This window comes from Taeniopygia guttata, chromosome 29, assembly GCF_048771995.1.
Source record: "Taeniopygia guttata chromosome 29, bTaeGut7.mat, whole genome shotgun sequence".
Taxonomy (NCBI): Eukaryota; Metazoa; Chordata; class Aves; order Passeriformes; family Estrildidae; genus Taeniopygia; species Taeniopygia guttata.
In genome coordinates, this window is record NC_133054.1 from 4884953 (window position 1) to 4902494 (window position 17542).

General features: G+C 46.5%; 1 protein-coding gene across 1 annotated transcript; it reads right to left on the reverse strand.

Annotated features, from left to right (window-relative positions):
* Positions 1 to 1283: 1283 nt before the first annotated feature.
* On the reverse strand, positions 1284 to 6370 carry HOXC12 (homeobox C12). Its single transcript, XM_072919653.1, has 3 exons — positions 5977 to 6370; positions 5773 to 5889; positions 1284 to 1522 (listed from the first exon to the last, which is right to left on the reverse strand). Exons 1-3 carry the CDS (start codon positions 6368 to 6370, stop codon positions 1284 to 1286), a joined length of 750 nt encoding a protein of 249 aa, XP_072775754.1.
* Positions 6371 to 17542: the final 11172 nt, after the last annotated feature.

A 17542-nucleotide genomic window follows, 5' to 3' on the forward strand; every position in this document is an offset into this window, starting at 1 on the left:
ATCCCATTCCTGGTCCCTGAAAAGGCCCCAAATCCGGATTTTTCAGAGGAAAAAAACCCCTAATTTTTACCAAAACCCGTGGGTTTGGTGCGGGTGCGCGGCTGGCTCGGATTTCCTGACAATGAAAGGAATTTTCTCCCATTTTGGGGGATTTTAATCGGTTTGGAGGGAGAAAAAAGCGCCCGGGAATGTTCCGAGTTCTGCCAGGATTTGGGGATTAACTCCCGGAAAATGGGATTTGATTTTCCTGCCCAATTTCCAGCGTTTTCACTCCAAAACCGCATCCCTGCCACGGGAAAAATAAAAAACATTAAAAAAAAAAGAAAAAATTAAAAAAAAAGATTTTTGGGACGAGGGAAGACGGAATTTTGGGACATTTCAAATAAACGCTGGAAAATCGGGGAGAGAGGAAGGGAAAATCTCCAAAAATAGGAAAAAAAGTCCTTTTTTTCTGCCCTGACCAGAGCCGATTCCAGCGAGAAATCCCATTTCCAGACGGGCTTTGTCTCGATTTTCCTCAAATCCCTTAATTCCACCCCCAAAAATACCCATTTTCCACCCAAATTACCGATTATTTAGAGCACACCTCGATTTTCCCTGTTTCCCCCCAAATCCCGTATTCCATGCCCAAAAATTCCCATTTTCTACTCAAATTACAGATCCTTTCGGGCACCACCTCGATTTCCCCCCTGAAATTCTGAATTCCAACTGAAAAAATTCCCATTTTCCACCCAAATCATCGATAATTTAGGATTCCACCTCGATTTTCCCTGCAAATCCCTTTATTCCACCCCCAAAAATTCACATTTTCCACCCAAATTACAGATAATTTAGGGCGCCACCTCGATTTCCCCCCCCCACACACGAAATTCCGAATTTCCGCTGCTTTTTCCCCGCGCTGGGCCCCGAATCCCGGGACGGATTTTGGGGGAAATCCGGGAATTCCCGCGGGCTCCTACCTGAGCTCCCCTTCCTCCTCCTCCTCCTCCTCCTCCTCCGCCGCCTCCGGGAATTTTTCCTTCCCACCGCCGGAATATTCCCGTTATTTACAACAATTTCTGCTTTTCCGCCGCTCGCTTTCCCCTATTTTTAATCTTTTTTTTTTGTTTTTTTCCTTAATTCTCCTTATCCCGACCTCACCAGGCGGGACGGCGTTTAGAGTCTCCGGGGCGGGAATATTTCATATTTTTTCCTCCTTTTCCCTTTAATTTTTTCGCCGTTTCCGCCGATTTTTGCGCCCCGATTTGGCCCGAAATCGCGATTTTTTTTAGATTTTTTTTTGTTTAGAAGAAGGAGAGCGCCTGCTCCCGGAGGAGGAGTCTTTTCTTTTTCATGCGGCGGTTCTGGAACCAGATCTTCACCTGCTGGTCGCTGAGGTTCAGGCGGTCCGAGAGCTCCCGGCGCCGCTGGCGGGTGATGAACTCGTTCACCAGGAATTCCCCCTCCAGCTCCGCCAGCTGCAGCTTCGAGTACGGTTTGCGCTTCTTCCGCGACCTCGTGTGCATCGGGTACCAGGGAGCGCCTGCCAAAAACCGCCGTTATTGCCCCAAAAATCCCCTTTTCCCTTTAAAGCGGCCCCGCGATGCCCTTTCCCCTTTTTCCGCTAAAAAAACCTCCCCGAAATGCCCCTTTTTCCATAAAATACCCCCCGAAATGCTCTTTTCCGCTTTTATCTCCTAAAATAAACATCCCCGAAATGCATTTTTCTAATTTTTCCCTAAAAAAACCTCCCCGAAATGCCCCTTTTTCCATAAAATACCCCCCGAAATGCCCTTTTCCGTTTTTATCTCCTAAAATAAACCTCCAAGAAATGCCTTTTTCTAATTTTTTCCCTAAAAAAACTCCCCGAAATGCCTTTTTCTCTTTTATCCCCTAAAATAGCATCACCAAAATGCCTTTTTCTCCTTTTTTCCCCTAAAAACCTTCCCGAGATGCCCTTTTCTCTTTTATCCCCTGAAAAATCATCACCAAAATGCCTTTTTCTCCTTTTTCGCCCAAAAAGCATCCTCAAAATGCCCTTTTCCCTATTGTCCCCATAAAAAACTCCCCCAAATGTCCTTTTCCCCTTTTTCCTAAAAAAAATCCCCGAAATGCCTTTTTCGTCCTTTTTCCCCCCAAAAAAAAACATCCTCGAAAAGCCCCTTTTCCCTTTTTCCCCTAAAATAACCTCTCCAAAATGTCCCTTTTCCTTTTTTCTCTCCCAAAAAATCGTCCTCAAAACGCCTTTTACCATTTTTCCCCTAAAAACCTCACCCCACAAATCCAATTTCCCTTTTTCCCCTAAACCCCTTTCTCCATGACTTCGCAGTCCCCAAAGCTTTGGGCCCGTGGGGAATTTTGGGATTCTCCCCCCAAAAAAATTGGGGAAAAAAAACCCCAAAATCCGGGCCTGACCCCCGATCCCATCTCTGAACGGCGCGGGTTTGGATTTTTGGGATTTTTTTAAGGATTTCTCATTTTTTCCCCCATTTTCCCACACCCCTCCCGTGACCCCAAACCCGCCCCGGGTTGGTTTTTTTAGGGATTTCCCAATTTCCCCCATTTTCCCATCCCCATGACCCCAACATCGCTTCCCGCGGTTGTTTTTTTTAATTATTATTATTTTCCCGTTTTTCCCATTTTTCCGCCCCTGTGACCGCGCGTCCCCGCTGCCGCCGCCGCTTCCCGGATTTTTTATGGGATATTTACGTGTTTATGGCCTTTTCTCTTAAAAGCGGCGGCACCCCATAAAACATTCGGGATTTCGCTGCTACCCCTAGCGGCCCGGCCCCACATCGGCGCCCGGGGAACCCCGAATTTCCCCAAAAACACCCCAAAATAACCCCAAAATCCCCATGCCGGGGTTCAGGGTGGCCCCAACCCCGCGGGACCCCAAATTCCCCCCGGAAAACCCATCCAGAACCCTTCCAGAACACCCCAAAACCAAAAGAAAACCCAAAAATCTCCTTTCTTGCCGCTGCTGAGGTTCAGGGGTGGCACCAACCCCGCTGAACCCCAAATTTCCCCAAAAAACCCCAAAATTCCGTTTTTTTAGGACCTTGTCGCTGCTGCCGGGGTTCAGGGGTGACAACAGCCCCAGCGAACCCCAAATCCCCCGGGAAAACCCTTCCAAAACATCCCAAACCCTATAAAATACCCCCAAACCCTCCCAAAACATCCCAAACTCCATTAAATATCCCAAAACACTTCCAAAAACACCCCAAACCTTATAAAATAACCCAAACCCCTAAAATACCCCATAACACTTCCAAAACACCCCAAAATCCCTCCAAAACAAACAAAAAATCCACTCCAAACCCCCCAAAAAAACCACCTCCAAAAACCCCCAAAAATACGCTCCAAAAACCCCAAAACCATTCCAAAACACCCCAAAAACCTCCCAAAACCCCCAAAACTCCCCCAAAAACCCCAAACCTCCTTTTTTAGACCCTGACGAGCGCTGTCGGGGTTCAGGGGTGCCACCAACCCCGCCGAGCCCCAAATTCCTGGGGAAAACCCTTTCAATCCCTACAAAACCCCCAAAAACCCAAATCCCCCCTTTTTTAGGACCGGCTCCGTGCGTGCGGGGGCGACACCGACCCCACAAACCCCCAAATTTCCCGGGGAAATCTTTCCAAACGCCACCAAAAAAAACCACATCCAAGCCCCAAAAAACCCTTCAAAACACACACACACAAAAAAACCCAAAAATAACCCCACAAAAAAACCCCAAAAATCCCATTTTCAGAACTTGACCACCACTGCCAAGGTTCAGGGGTGACCCCAACCCCGCCGCGTCCCCTTTATTCCCAGGGACGCACCCTAAAAAATTCCTTCCAAAAACCCCAAAACTCCTCTACCCCCAAAACCACCCAAAAAAAACCCAAAAAAAACCAATTTCCAGTCCCTGCCCCGCCCGGGCTCCGTGTCCTTCACCCCCAGGGAAAACCCTTCCAACACCCCCCAAAAAATCCTCAAAAACTCCTAAAAACACCCAAAAAATCCCAAATCCCCCAAATCCCATTCCCGGGGTCTCACCTGGGCGAGAGGAGAGCTCAGGGGTGACACCAACCCCGGCGAACCCCAAATTCCCGGGAAAACCCTTCCAAAAGCCCTTCAATACCCATCACAAACCCCAAAAAAAACCCAAAACCACCCCAAAAACCCCAAAACCACCCAAAAACCCCAAAACCACCCCAAAAACCCCAAAACCACCCCAAAACCCCATTCTCGTACCCCCGCCCCCCACGTTCAGGGCCGACCCTCTGTGTTCCCTTTTTCCCAGGGAAATCCTTCCAGCGCCCACCCAAAAAATCCCATCTAAATCCCCTAAAAAAACCCCAAAAACCTCTCAAAAGCCCCAAATCCACCCCAAAATCCATCCCCGCTCTCAGCACCGCTCCCCGCCCTCAGGGGTGACCCCAGCCCTGCCACGTTCCCCTCATTCCCAGGGGAAACCCTTCCCAAATCCCACTACCCCCATACCCCCCCAAAAAAAACCAAAAAAGCCAAAACCCTCCAAAACCCTCCAAAAACCCCAAAATCCATTTTCTCACCGCCTCTCCCCGCGCTCAGGGGCGGCACCAGCCCCGCCGCGTCCCCTTCATTGCCGGGGAAAACCCTTCCCAAACCCCTCTAATTCCCGCCACAAATCCCTCTAAAACCGCCCAAATCCCACCCAAAAAACCCAAAAAACCCCAAAATCCATTGAAGGAGCTCCCTCGTCACCTGCGCCGCCGTTCAGGGGCGGCCCCGCCAGACCCCCTCAATTCCCGGGGAAACCCTTCCACCACCCACCAAGGAAACCTTCTAAAACCCCAAAAAACCCCAAAGAGACCCCAAAAAACACATAAAAACAAAAAAACCCATAAAACTAAAAAACCCCATTCCTATTCTCTCACCTCCTCCGCCGGCCGGGGGCGGCAGCGGCCCCGCCGCGTCCCCTTCCTTGCCGGGGAAAGCCCTTCCAGCACCCACCAAGAAAACCCTCTAAAACCCAAAAAAAAGCCCAAAGAAACCCATAAAAACCCAAAAAAAACCCAAAAACCCTATAAAACCCCCAGATTTTTGGGGTTTTCTATTCTCTTACCCCCTCCGCCGCCTTTCAGGGGCGACAGATCCCCTCAATTCCCGGGGAAAACCCTTCCACCATCCACCAAGAAAACCTTCTAAAACCCCAAAAACACCCCAATAACGCCCATAAAACCCCACATAACCAAAAAAAACCCATAAAACCCCCAAAATTTGGGGGTGTCCCATTCTCTTATCCCCTCTGCCGGCGTTCAGGGGCGACAGATCCCCTGAATTCCCGGGGAAAACCCTTCCACCAGCCACCAAGAAAACCCTCTAACCCCCCCCAAAAAAACCTAAAAAACCCCGCAAAATCCAAAAAAAACCATAAAACACCCCAAAAAAACTCATAAAACCCCCAAATTCGGGGCGCCCCATTCTCTTACCCCCTCCGCCGGCGTTCAGGGGCGGCACCAGCCCCGCCAGATGCCCTGAATTCCCGCGTAAAGCCCTTCCACCATCCACCAAGAAAACCCCGGATAACCCCCAAAAAACCCCATAAACCCCCAAAAACCCCAAAAACCCCCCAAATTCGGGGCGCCCCGCTCTCTCACCCCCTCCGCCGGCGTTCAGGGGCGACACCAGCCCCGCCAGATCCCCTGAATTCCCGCGTAAAGCCCTTCCACCATCCACCTCTAAACCCCCGAAAAAATCCCTAAAAACCCCAAAAACCCCATAAAACCCCCCAAAATCCCCCAATTTCGGGGTGCCCCGCTCTCTCACCCCCTCCGCCGGCGTTCAGGGGCGACACGAGCCCCGGCGCGTCGCCTTTGCCGCCCTCGGTGAGCAGCGAGGAGCCCGAGTCCGACTCCAGGGACGGGCAGCTCTGCGCCTCCGCCGCGCCGCCCTCGGGCCCGGCGAACTCGAACTTGCCGAAGCCGCCGCCGAGGTTGCCCAAATTGCCCAAATTGCCCAAATTTCCCCCGAGGTTGCCCAGATTCCCGCCGAGGCTGCCCAGGCTGGCCCCGCCGCCCGCGGCGCCGCCGGCGGGGAGCGGCTCCAGCGGCAGCAGCGGCGCGTCGCGGGCGCCGTCCCGGCCCTTGTCGCCCTCCCGGTAGCAGCACTTGCCCTCCTCGCCGCGGGCGAGCTCGCAGGCGCGGCCGAAGCCCAGGTAGGGCTGCGCGTAGGGCCCGCAGGGCTCGGAGGGCGCCCAGGCGGGCAGCGAGCCGAAGTTGTCGCGCCGGGGGTAACCGGGCAGCGACGGCAGCGCCGGGAGCTGCGCGCCCGAGGCGCGGAAGTTGGGGAAGTAAAACGCGTCCCCCGTGTGGATGTTGAGCAGCGGCCCCACGAAGCCCGGGTTCAGCAGGTTGTGCTCGCCCATCCTTCCCCGGGGCCGCCCGCGGTAACCGGGGGGCTACCGGGGCGACCGCGAGCAACGGGGAATGCGCGGGGACCGGGGGGGAACGGGGGGACCGGGGGGAACGGGGGGACCGGGGGGGAACCGGGAGAACCGGGGGAGAACGGGGAGACCGAGGGGGAAGCGGGAGGACCGGGGGGGAAGCGCGGGGACCGAGGGGGGACCGGGGGGACCGGGGGGACCGGGGGAGAACCGGGGGGAGAACGGGGAGACCGAGGGGGAAGCGGAGGAATCGGGCTAAGCGGGGGGACCGGGGGAGAAGAGCGGGGACCGAGGGGGAACCGGGGGACCGAGGGGGAACCGGGGGGACTGGGGGGGACCGGGAGGACCGGGGGGACCGAGGGGGAAGCGCGGGGACCGAGAGGGAACCGGGGAGACCGGGGGAGAACCGGGGGGACCGGGCTAAGCGGGGGGATCGGGCTAAGCGGGGGGACCAGGGAAGAACCGGGGGGACCGAGGGGGAAGCGGGGGACACGGAGGGGACCGGGGGACACCGGAGGGACCGGGGAAGAATCAACCGGGGGAGAAGCGGGGGAAGCGGAGGAAGCAGGGAAGAGGAGGAAGCCGGGGAAGTGGGGGGCACCGGGGGGAAGCGGGGGGCACCGGGAGGACCGGGGGGAGTCGGGGGAAGCGGGGGGCACCGGGAGGATCGGGAGAAGCGGGGTTCAGCAGCTCCGGAGCGGGGAGAACCGGGGAGAACCGGGGAGGGGGGGAATCGAGGCAGAGCGGGGCGCAGCGGCCCCGGAGCGGGGGGAACCGGGGGGAACCGGGGGGAACCGGGGGGAACCGGGGGGAGCCGGGGCAGAGCGGGGCGCAGCGGCCCCGGAGCGGCGGTTTTGGGGCTGTCGCGGCCGCTGCGGCGCGGCCCCGGCCATGGAGCGCCGTTAAAAGCTCTGCCCGCGCCCATCGGCCCCGGCGCCGCCGTCACGTGGGGCCCGCACGGCGCTGGGGGTCCCTCGGTGTCCCCTCCCCCCCCCCGGTGTCCCCTCCCCCCCCCCCGGTGTCCCCTCCCCCCCCCCCGGTGTCCCCTCCCCCCCCCCCGGTGTCCCCTCCCCCCCCCCGGTGTCCCCTCCCCGTCCCCTCCCCTCCGCAGCCCAGACAAAACAGCGCCGAGTTCCTCCCGTTCTCCTCCTTTTTTTTTTTCTCATTTTTTTCCTTCTTTTTTCCTCCTTTTCCATGATTTTCCCCCTCCTTTCTTCCTCCCCTTTGCCTCCTTCCCTCGTCCCCTTTTCCCTCCTTTTCCCCGTCTTTTTCCTCCTTTTTATTCCCTTTTATTCCCCATTTTCCCCCCTTTTCCCTCATTTTATCCTCCCTTTTATCCTCCCCTTTTCCCTCCCTTCTCTCTCCCTTTTTCTCCATTATTCCTCCCTTTTTCCTCCTTTTATCCTCCATTTCTCTTTTTCCTTCCTTTTTTCCTTCTTTTCCCTCCCTTCTTCCTCCTCTCCCCTCCTTTTCCATCCCTTTTCCCTCCCTTTTCCCTTTTCCCTCCCTTTTCCCTTTTTCCTCCTCTTTTCCCTTTTTTCCTCCCTTTTTCCTCTTTTCCCCCCATTTCCCTCCCCCCCCCCCCCCGCAGACAAAACCAATAATTAAAACCCCCAAATCCTTTGGAATTTAATTAATTTCCCGATGATTCTCAGCCACTCCAGCGCTGCCGAAACCCCCAAAATCCCATTTTTTAGCCGGGAATATTCGGGGTTTTCACCCCCAAACCGCGCCTGGGGGGGAGGGGAGCGCGGCTGGCGCGGGCTCCGCTCATTAATTAATTAATTAATGACCTCCTTGATTAATAAAAGCGCGGCAGCGTCGCCCCAGTAAATCCGCGTCAGATTTTGTGTCACATAAACGTGACGGGCTGGAGGAGCCGGGCGGGCTCGGGAGCCGCTCCCGACCTTTTTTTTGGGATCCTTCTCCGCTTTCTAAAATAATTTTCAATCGTTTTGTGCCTTTAAAAATATTTTTCTGGTCATTTCTCATCACATTCTCATCATTTTCTGTCGTTTCTCCCTCATTTTCTATCAATTTTGGGCCATTTTTAAATCATTGCTTTATCAAATTTTGTATTTCTTGTTAATTTTTATCATTGTTTTATCATCTTACAATAATTCTTATAATTGTTTTATGACTTCTTGTCATCTTTAGGCCATTTCATATAATTTTCGGTCTTTTTATATCATGACTTTTAAGGTTTTGTAATTTTTTGCTCATTTTTACAATTGTTTTACCATTTTTTGCCACATTTAATAATTTTATGGCTATTTCATCCTTTATCATTTTTGGGCCATTTGATATACTTTTTGGTAATTTTTGAGCATTATTTTATTGGTTTTTAGTAATTTTTTGACCGTTTTAACCATTACTTCACCATTTTTTGATCATTATTTCCATTTTTCTGCTCATTTTCGCGGCCCCAGCGGCTCCGGGGAGGATCGAGCCTCTTCCCGGCCTCTCCAGATTTTTTTTTTTTTGGAAAATCCATCGCTTTTATTGTTCCCTTTCCCTTCCTTTATCCCCCAACTCTTCAATTCTGATTTTCTCCCCATTTTTTTCCCGGGGAACACCCCAAAATTCCCATTTTTCCCTCGCCCTGGAAGCGGCGCAGAGGGGATAGAATTCAATTTATTTTTATTTATTCCATTTATTTCTCCTTCCCGCCCTTCCCCTTCTCCCGAAGAAAACCGGGGAAAAAAAATAATAATAAAAAAAAATCGATAGCGGCTCTGTCCAGCGTGAAATAAACTTTAAAAAAACCCCAAAAATAAATCCTGGGATGGGAAATAAACCCTGGAATGGGAAATAAATCCTGGCGGAGAAACTCGGAGCGGAGCGCGGGACCTGCGGCGCCTTTGGGGCGGAATTTCCCTTTTTTGCCATTTTTAATCATTTTGTTTTCCCCCTTTTCCCACTTTTATTTTGCTTTTTCTCTCTCCCCCCCCGGCTGAAATTTCGCGTTTTCCTCCCCAAAATCCTTCCCGGGGAGGAGAAACCGCCCCAGTTCCATTTCCCTCCCTGGCTCCATTTCAGGCATTTCCCCCAAAATAAATTCCTTTTTTTTTTCCTCCTGGAGTCTCCAAAACAAAAAAAATAAACCCAAAAAACCCCAAAAACCCCAAAAAATAAAAAAACCACCCAAAAACCCCCCAAATCACTCAGGTGCGGCTCCTCGGGCGCCTTTCCCTTGGAGGAAGGTGGAAAAACCCGAATTTCCGCTTTTTTCCAGCATTTTTCCAGCCTGGGAAGCTCCGCCCGCCCCTCGCGCACAAAACCCGAGCCAGAAAAATTCCATCACAGCGCCAAAAAGTCCCTTTTTTTGGGTTTTTAAAAATTATTTAACCGGATTTTTTATTTTTTGGGGGGATTAGTTTTTTCTTTTATTTTATTTTTTATTTTTTTCATATTTTTCACGGTCTTTTCCTTACTGTTGGGATTTTTTCCATTTTTAAATAATATTTTTTCCCCTTTTTTGGGCGTTTTTTCAAGCCCTGCCAAGGAATTTTTCCCCCTCCAGGTACGAGGCGGGAATAAAAAGCTGCCGGATGATTTTTAAGGATTTCATCAAATCCCCGCCGAGCCGCCAGAATTGGCTTTGTTCGCTCCCTTTTTTCCACTTTTTTGGGGAAAAAAATAAAAATTCTTCCCCTACGCCCAAAAATTCCTGTCCCGGAGCTCCGTTCCCTGCTGGAAAAATGGAATTTCTGCCCCAAAATCCCGTTTTTAGGGGTTTTCCCCCTCCTGATGATTGACAATTTTGCGGTCAAAAATTCAATTTAAAATCGCGTTTTTTGGGGAGGCGCTGCGGGCGGAGCGGGGGCGGCTCGGGGTGAGAAAAGCAATTTAATTGGGGATTTTTTTTGGTGTTTTTTCCCCTGTTTTCCCTTTTTTTTTCCCCATTTTTTTCCCGGTTTTCCAGGCTGGGAAGTCCCGGAATATCCCAAGCGTGGCCGGGAGCTCTCGGAGCGGATCCGAACCAGGAATAAAAAGCGAAATAAAACCAGAAATGGAAATAAAAACCAACATAAAACCCCCTCAGCGGCGCTCCCGCCTTTCCAGCGGGATTTTTTCCCATTAAAATCCCATTTTCCTGCTCAGGGAATGCTCGAAAAAATTACTTAAAAAACCCCCGGGACGACTTTCCTAACAAAAAAAAAAAGAAAAGAAAAAAAAAAGAAAAAAGTCCAAATTCCCACTTAAATCGCTTGGAAAAACCCCTCGGCTTTGGAATTGCATTTTTTTAAAGTAAAAAAATAAAAAAAGAGGATTAAAAAAAAAAAAAAAAGAAAAGAAACAAACAAAAAAAACACCACCCAAAACTGGGTAAGAAAATAATTAAAAATTAAAGTAATAAATTTTAAAATAAATAAAAAAAATAAGGTGAAAATAAATGGAGAAGAAATTGAAAATAAATTTGAAATAAGTTTAAAATACATTCAAAATAAATGGAGAATAAATAGAAAATAGATGGAAAATAAATGGAAAATAAATGGAAAATAAAGGGAAAATAAATGGAAATAAATGGAAAATAAATGGAAAATAGATGGAAAATAAATTGAAATAGATGGAAAATAGATGGAAAATAAAATAAAAATACAATTAAAATTAATTAAATATAAATTTTAAAGAAATTAATAAAAAATTTAAAATAAATCTAAAATAAATCAAAAATTCACTTTTCCCCACTGCGAAAAACCCCGATTTCGGGGCAAATCCTCTCTGTAAAGACAATTTCTTTTGAATTTGCCCCGATTTTTCGGGGAAAGGCCGGAAATTCCCAAGGTGGTGGAAAAAAGCGGAATAATAACGAGCAGCGGCGGGAGGCGCAGTTCAAGGTCACTGTCCCGGGTCGGCGCCGGATGCAAATGAGGCCGCCCGCGCCAAAACATTCCCGATTTTCCGACAATTCCCGCCTTTTTCCCCTTTTCCCGTTTTTTTTTTTATCCCCGTCTTTTCCCCCTTCTCGTCCCAGCGCTGGAAAATCCCATTTTTGGGTTTTTTCCCCCCTCGCAAATTCAATTTTTTTCCCCCAGCGCTCGGCTCGGCTCGGCTTGGAGTGGGGTTTTTATTGACAGAAATTCGAATTAAACGTGGGATAAGTGAACGGAAATATTCCCAATTTAGTGAATTAAAAATAGGATAAATGGATAGAAATGTCCCGAATTTCACGAGTGGAAAATGGGATACATGGATGGAAATATTCCCAATTTAGTGAATTAAAAATAGGATAAATGGATGGAAATGTCCCGAATTTCGCGAATGAAAAAATGGGATAAATGGATGGAAATGTCCCGAATTAAAAATGGGATAAATGAACAGAAATATTCCCGATTTGGGGAATTAAAAATAGGATAAATTGATGGAAATGTCCCGAATTAAAAATGGGATAAATTAACGGAAATATTCCCAATTTCGGGAATTAAAAATAGGATAAATGAATGGAAATGTCCCGAATCTCGGGAATTAAAAATGGAGTAATTAAATTAAAATATCTCGAATTTCACGAATTAAAAATGGGATAAATGGATGGAAATACCCCGAATTTTCCGGTTCAGGGAAGGACTCGACCCCACTTGGAGTTTTCTTCCCAAAAAACCTGAAATTTAACCCTCCCCAGCCCAAAATAATCCAAATTTTCCTGGCAGGGAGAAAACTTTGTGAGGGAAAAAGGGAATGGAAAGGGATTTGGGTTGGAAAAACAAATCCCAGGTTAAAAAATCGAGGATTTGGGGAAGAAATGGAGAGGTTCGGGCAAATGGCACAGAAATGGGATGGAGCCATAAAATAAAATAAAATAAAATAAAATAAAATAAAATAAAATAAAATAAAATAAAAATAAAATAAAATAAAATAAAATAAAATGAAATAAAATAAAATAAAATAAAATAAAATACAATTTCACGGAATATCGGGACATGGGATTGAGCCCAAAAAAGAAAATAAAGGAAAATTCCATGGAAAAAAGGGAATTTTCTGCAAGTGGATCCGGTTCCAGTCCCAAAGGGGGAAACTAATTGAAAATTCTCTTTTTTCCCAATTTTTCCTCATTTTTTCCCAATTTTCCCTCCTCTTTTGGGAGCGGAGAATCCCCGGACGGGAAATCCCCAAACCCGGCAGGGTCGGGTTTGACTCCAGCGCCGCTTTTGGGGCAGAATTTTGGCTTTTTTCCCCCCAGAATTCCTAAAAAAACCCAAAACCTGGAAAATCCCGCGGGGGTTCCCGAGTCGCGACTGGAGGAGCCCAAAAAAGCGAATTTAGCCCCAAAAAAGTGAATTTATCCCCACAAAAGAGAGAATTTATTCCGAATTTTCTCGGAAAAAGGAGGAAAAAAGGGAATTTCTGGAAGCGGCGCCGAGCCGACAATTCCGGGCTGCAATTCCCAAATATCCAGAAAAAAAATTAATTTTTTCCCCACTTTGAGGCGCAGCAGCCACGGAGGGAAAATAAAAAAACCGCAGGAGACGCCTCGGGAAAAATTCCTTGGCAAAGCCTCTGAAAGTCCCAAAAATAATAAAAAATCCTATTTTTTTCCTTTTTTCTTCCTTTTTTTTTTTTCCTGTTTATTTTATTTTTTTCCCTTTTAGTATATTTTTTAATTTTACCCTTTTAAAAATTTATTCAATTTTTTTTCCTTTTTATTTCCCCCCCCTTTTTTTTTTTTTTTTGGTCTTTCAAGGTCAAGTTTTTGCGGGATTGGGAAAACGGGAGCGGCACTCACCGGACGCTGAGAGGAGAGAAATTCCCGATCCGGGGTGGGATTTGAGCCTTAAAAAAATGGGTTTTTGGGAAAAAAAATAAACTGGGGAATGTCGGGTTGGGACGGGGGTACGGAAGGGGAAAAAAGGAAAAATAAAGGGGGAAATAGGAAAAAATAAAAGGGAGATGAAAGGAAAAATAAAAGGAAAATAAAAGGGAAAATTGGGAAAAGAAAAGGAAAAATCAAGGGAAAATAAAAAGGAAAATGGGAAAAATAGGAACGAGAAAGGAAATAAATAGAAAAGAAAAAATGAAAGGGAAATGTTTGATAAAGGAAAGAAACAATAGGAAAAATAAAGAGATAAAAAAAAGGAAGTAAAATAGGAAAATAGGAGAAATGGAGGTAAATAGGAATGGAAATAATGGGAAAGGGAAAGGAAAAACAGGGGAAAGGAATAATAGGAAAAATAAAGGAAATAAATAGGGAGAAAATGAAAAAATGGGGAAGAGAGAAGAAAAATCGAGAGAAGAAAAAATTGGGGGGGGAAGGAAAAAATAAGGAGGAAAAGGAAAATAAGATGGGAAATAAGGGGAAAATAGGGGAAAATGAGAAAATGGGGGGAAGGAAAAATAGGGTGAAAAAAGGGAAAATAGGGGAGAAATGGGGAAAATAGGGCGAAAAAGGGAAAAAATAGGGGGGGAAAGGAAAAAATAGGGGGTGAAAAAAGGAAAATATCGGGGAAAAGGAAAAATTGGGGGGAAAGGGAAAACAGGTGGAAAAAGGGGAAAATAGAGGGGGGAAGGGGAAATGGGGGAAAGGTAAAAATAGGGGGGAAGGGGAAATAGGGGAAAAAAGGGAAATAGGGGGGAAAAGGGGAAAATATCGGGAAAATAGCGGGGGAAATGAAAAAATGGGGGGGGAAGAGAAAAAATCTGGGGATAAGGGAAAAATAGGAGAAAAAAAAGGAAAATGGGGGGGAAGGGAAAATAGGGGAAAAAAAAGGAAATAGGGAGAAAAAAGGGGAAATAGCAGAAAAAAAGAAAAAATGGGGGGGAAGAGAAAAAATGGGGGGGGACATAGCAGGGAAAAGGGAAAATAGGAGGAAAAAAAGGGAAAATGGGGAAATGGGGAGGGAAAAGGGAAAATAGGGGGGAAAGGAAAAATGGGGGGGAAAAGGGGAAATAGAGGGGAAAAAAGAGGAAATGGGGGGGAAAGGGGGGAAAAGGGACAAAATCGAAATGCCCCAAAAGCGAAGGGAACAAAGGGGAGCACACGCGGTCGGAGGGGGGAAAAAAGAGGAAATGGGGAGGAAAAGGGAAAATGGGGGGGAAAAGGGAAAATAGGGGGGAAAAAAGAGGGAATGGGAGGAAAAGGGAAAAAAGGGACAAAATGGAAATGCCCCAAAAGCGAAGGGAACAAAGAGCGGCAGCCGCGGGCGGCGGGAGCGGAGCGGGACAAAGGCCGCGGGGCCGGAACGGGAATTTCCTGCCGGGTTTGGCCAAACCCGGGACAAACCCGGGCCAAACCCGGGACAAACCCGGCCTAAACCCGACTTAAACCCGGTTTAAACCCGACTTAAACCCGACCTAAACCCGGGACCCCCCCGCGCTGATGTCAAGGTCAAGGGTAACCCCGTGACGTCACCGCCAGTGACGTCACCCCGACAGGATTTGGGGCGGAAAATTCGGGATCGGCCGGGACCGGGCTCGGACCCCACGCGGGATCGGGACGGGGAAAACTTCCCCAAAATTCCGATTTTCTGCCGGGTTTAATTGAGTTTGGCTAATTTCTGTTCATTTTCATTCATTTCAATTCATTTCCATCCATTTTCCATCCATTTAAATTATTTAAAATTTATTTTCATTCATTTCAAGTCATTTCAATCCATTTTCCATCAGTTGAAATTGTTCTAAATTAATTTTCATTCATTTCAAGTCATTTCAATCCATTTTCCATCCGTTGAAATTGTTCTAAATTAATTTTCATTCATTTCAATTCATTTCGATCCATTTTCCATCCACTGAAATTCATTTAAATAATTTCAAACTAATTTTCATTCAATTAATTTAAATCCATTTTCAATCTATTGAAATTCATTTAAATTAACTTTCATTAATTTCATTTCTATTAATTTCAATCCATTCTAATCCATTTCAATTAATTCTATTTAATTTTAAGTTATTTACATTCATTTTCCCCTCTTCCTTCCAGGCGCTGTTGTGACCCTGAAAATTCCAATTTTTGGGTTTTTTTCCCCTCCTGAATTTATTTTTTTTCCCAACATTTAGCTCGGCCCAGATCAGGATTTTCATCTCCAAAATCCGCGGCTCTTCCAGAAATGCAAATTAGAAATTAAAAATATCAATTAAGAAATGAAAAGTTCGATTAAAATCTCCTGGCCGGGATAATTCCCTCCTTGGGAGAGGATTGAAATGGAAATTTCCAAGAGTTGGGGTCGGAAATTCGATTTTTCCGCTTTTTTTCCGGGCAAAAAATGAAGGAAAAAAACCCCAAAAAATTCCCAAAACAGCAGCGGGAGGAAGGATTGGTTAAAAAACACCCAAAAAAAGGAAATCAATGGATGAATTTAGGGATTATTCTGATTTTTCCCACCCAAAATTCGCTTTTTTTCCCATTTGGATTAAAGGGAGGAGGAAGAATCCGTGGATTTGTGAGGGATAAAATGGGAAATTTGGGATTTTTGGGGATCTGGAAAAGCTGAATCCCAAAATTCTGCGATGATCCAGCTCCGAATTCCGGGAGAATCCCAAATTTCCGCTGCTCCCGGAGCGCTGGGGGGAAAAATTCAAATATTTTGGGGAATCCACCTGGAATTCTGTGGCTATTCCCGATTTTCCACCAAAATCCCAAAAAAAGCCGCCCGGAGGAGGAAAAAATAAAAGGAATTGCTCGGGTTTGCTCCTTTTTGGGTTTTCCCCCCATTTTTGGAGTCTCGAGGATGAAATTTTGGCCAAGAGAAGGAAAAGGAGGCACAGGAGGAGGAATCGATCTGAAAGTGACTAAAAAATGAACCCAAAGTGGTTAAAAATGAACCCAAAATGGCCAAAAATGAACCCGAAAATGGCCAAAAATTTAAACCGGAACTGATAAAAAATGAACCTAAACCCGACCGAAAATTTAATCCAAATTGACCAAAAGTTAACCCAAAAATGACTAAAAAATAACCAAAAAGTAACCAAAATTTAACCCAAAAGTGACCAAAATTTAACCCAAAAGTGACCAAAAAACGAACTCAGAAGTGACAAAAATTGAAATCAGATTTCAATTTCCCCCATTTTTCATTGATTTGATATTAATTAATATAAAAAATGAATAATTAAATTAATTTATTTATCTTTTTTTTGCCCCAAATGGGGAAATTCCGCCCGGATTTGGGATTTTTTGGGGATCGGAGCCTTTTTCCCGCCCCAATCCCGAATTTTCCGGGGTGAATTTGGGAATTTTTTCCCCTGGAATTCCCGCACAAAATTGGGATTTTTCCGGGTGGAGCAGCTCCAGAAATGAAGCAAAATCTGAAAAATTCGGGATCCAAATCGCAGAAATTAAAAAAAAAAAAAATCAGGCAGGAAAAGCCCCAGAATCCCAAAAGGGCCTTGGAGGGGATTTTGGGGTTATTTGGGGATTATTGGGGTTTTATTTTGGAATTATTGAGATTTATTTTGGATTTTTGCCATTATTTTGGGGTTTATTTGGGGATTTTGGGGTTATTTGGGGATTAATTTGGTATTTAGGGATTTATTTTGTGGATTATTAAAGTGTATTTTGGGGTACATTTTGGGATTTTGGAATTTATTTTGGGATTCTTGGGGTTTATTTGGGGATTTCGGGGTTTATTGGGGATTTTGGGTGCAGATTCTTCCAAACGCCCTTAAATGGGATTTTCCTCCCTTTTTATATGGAAATATTGGGGATTTCTCCTCCCTGTACTGACAAATCTCAGTATATTTATTTTTGTTATCATCTATTTCTATGAATTAATAAATTTCTCCCCCTTTTCTATAAAAGTCTCTCTTTATCCCAAATATTTCTATAAAATACTGATGGAATTTTTTATTTAGGGCAGAATTAAAAGGAAAAACCCCCAAAAATAAAACCCCCAAATCCCGAATTATTGAAATCCCGTCCCTCCCTCACCCCAAATCTGAGTATTGAGAGCCACAAAATCCAGAAAAAATTGAAATATCCGCCCCGAAATCCTTAAAAAAAGGGAAAATTCGGGGTGATATCCGTGCACCTGGAAGGAATATAGAAACAAATATTAAATCTGTATTAAATAGATATTAAATCTGTATTAAATTGAATATTTTGCCACCCTCACAAGCGTTTTCGCAGCCTTTAAAATTCCCATTCCCCCCCTTTCCATCCCGATTCTCCCCTCGATTTTTGCCGCATTCCGGGCTAATTGAAGCCCGAAAAATCGGAATTTTAAA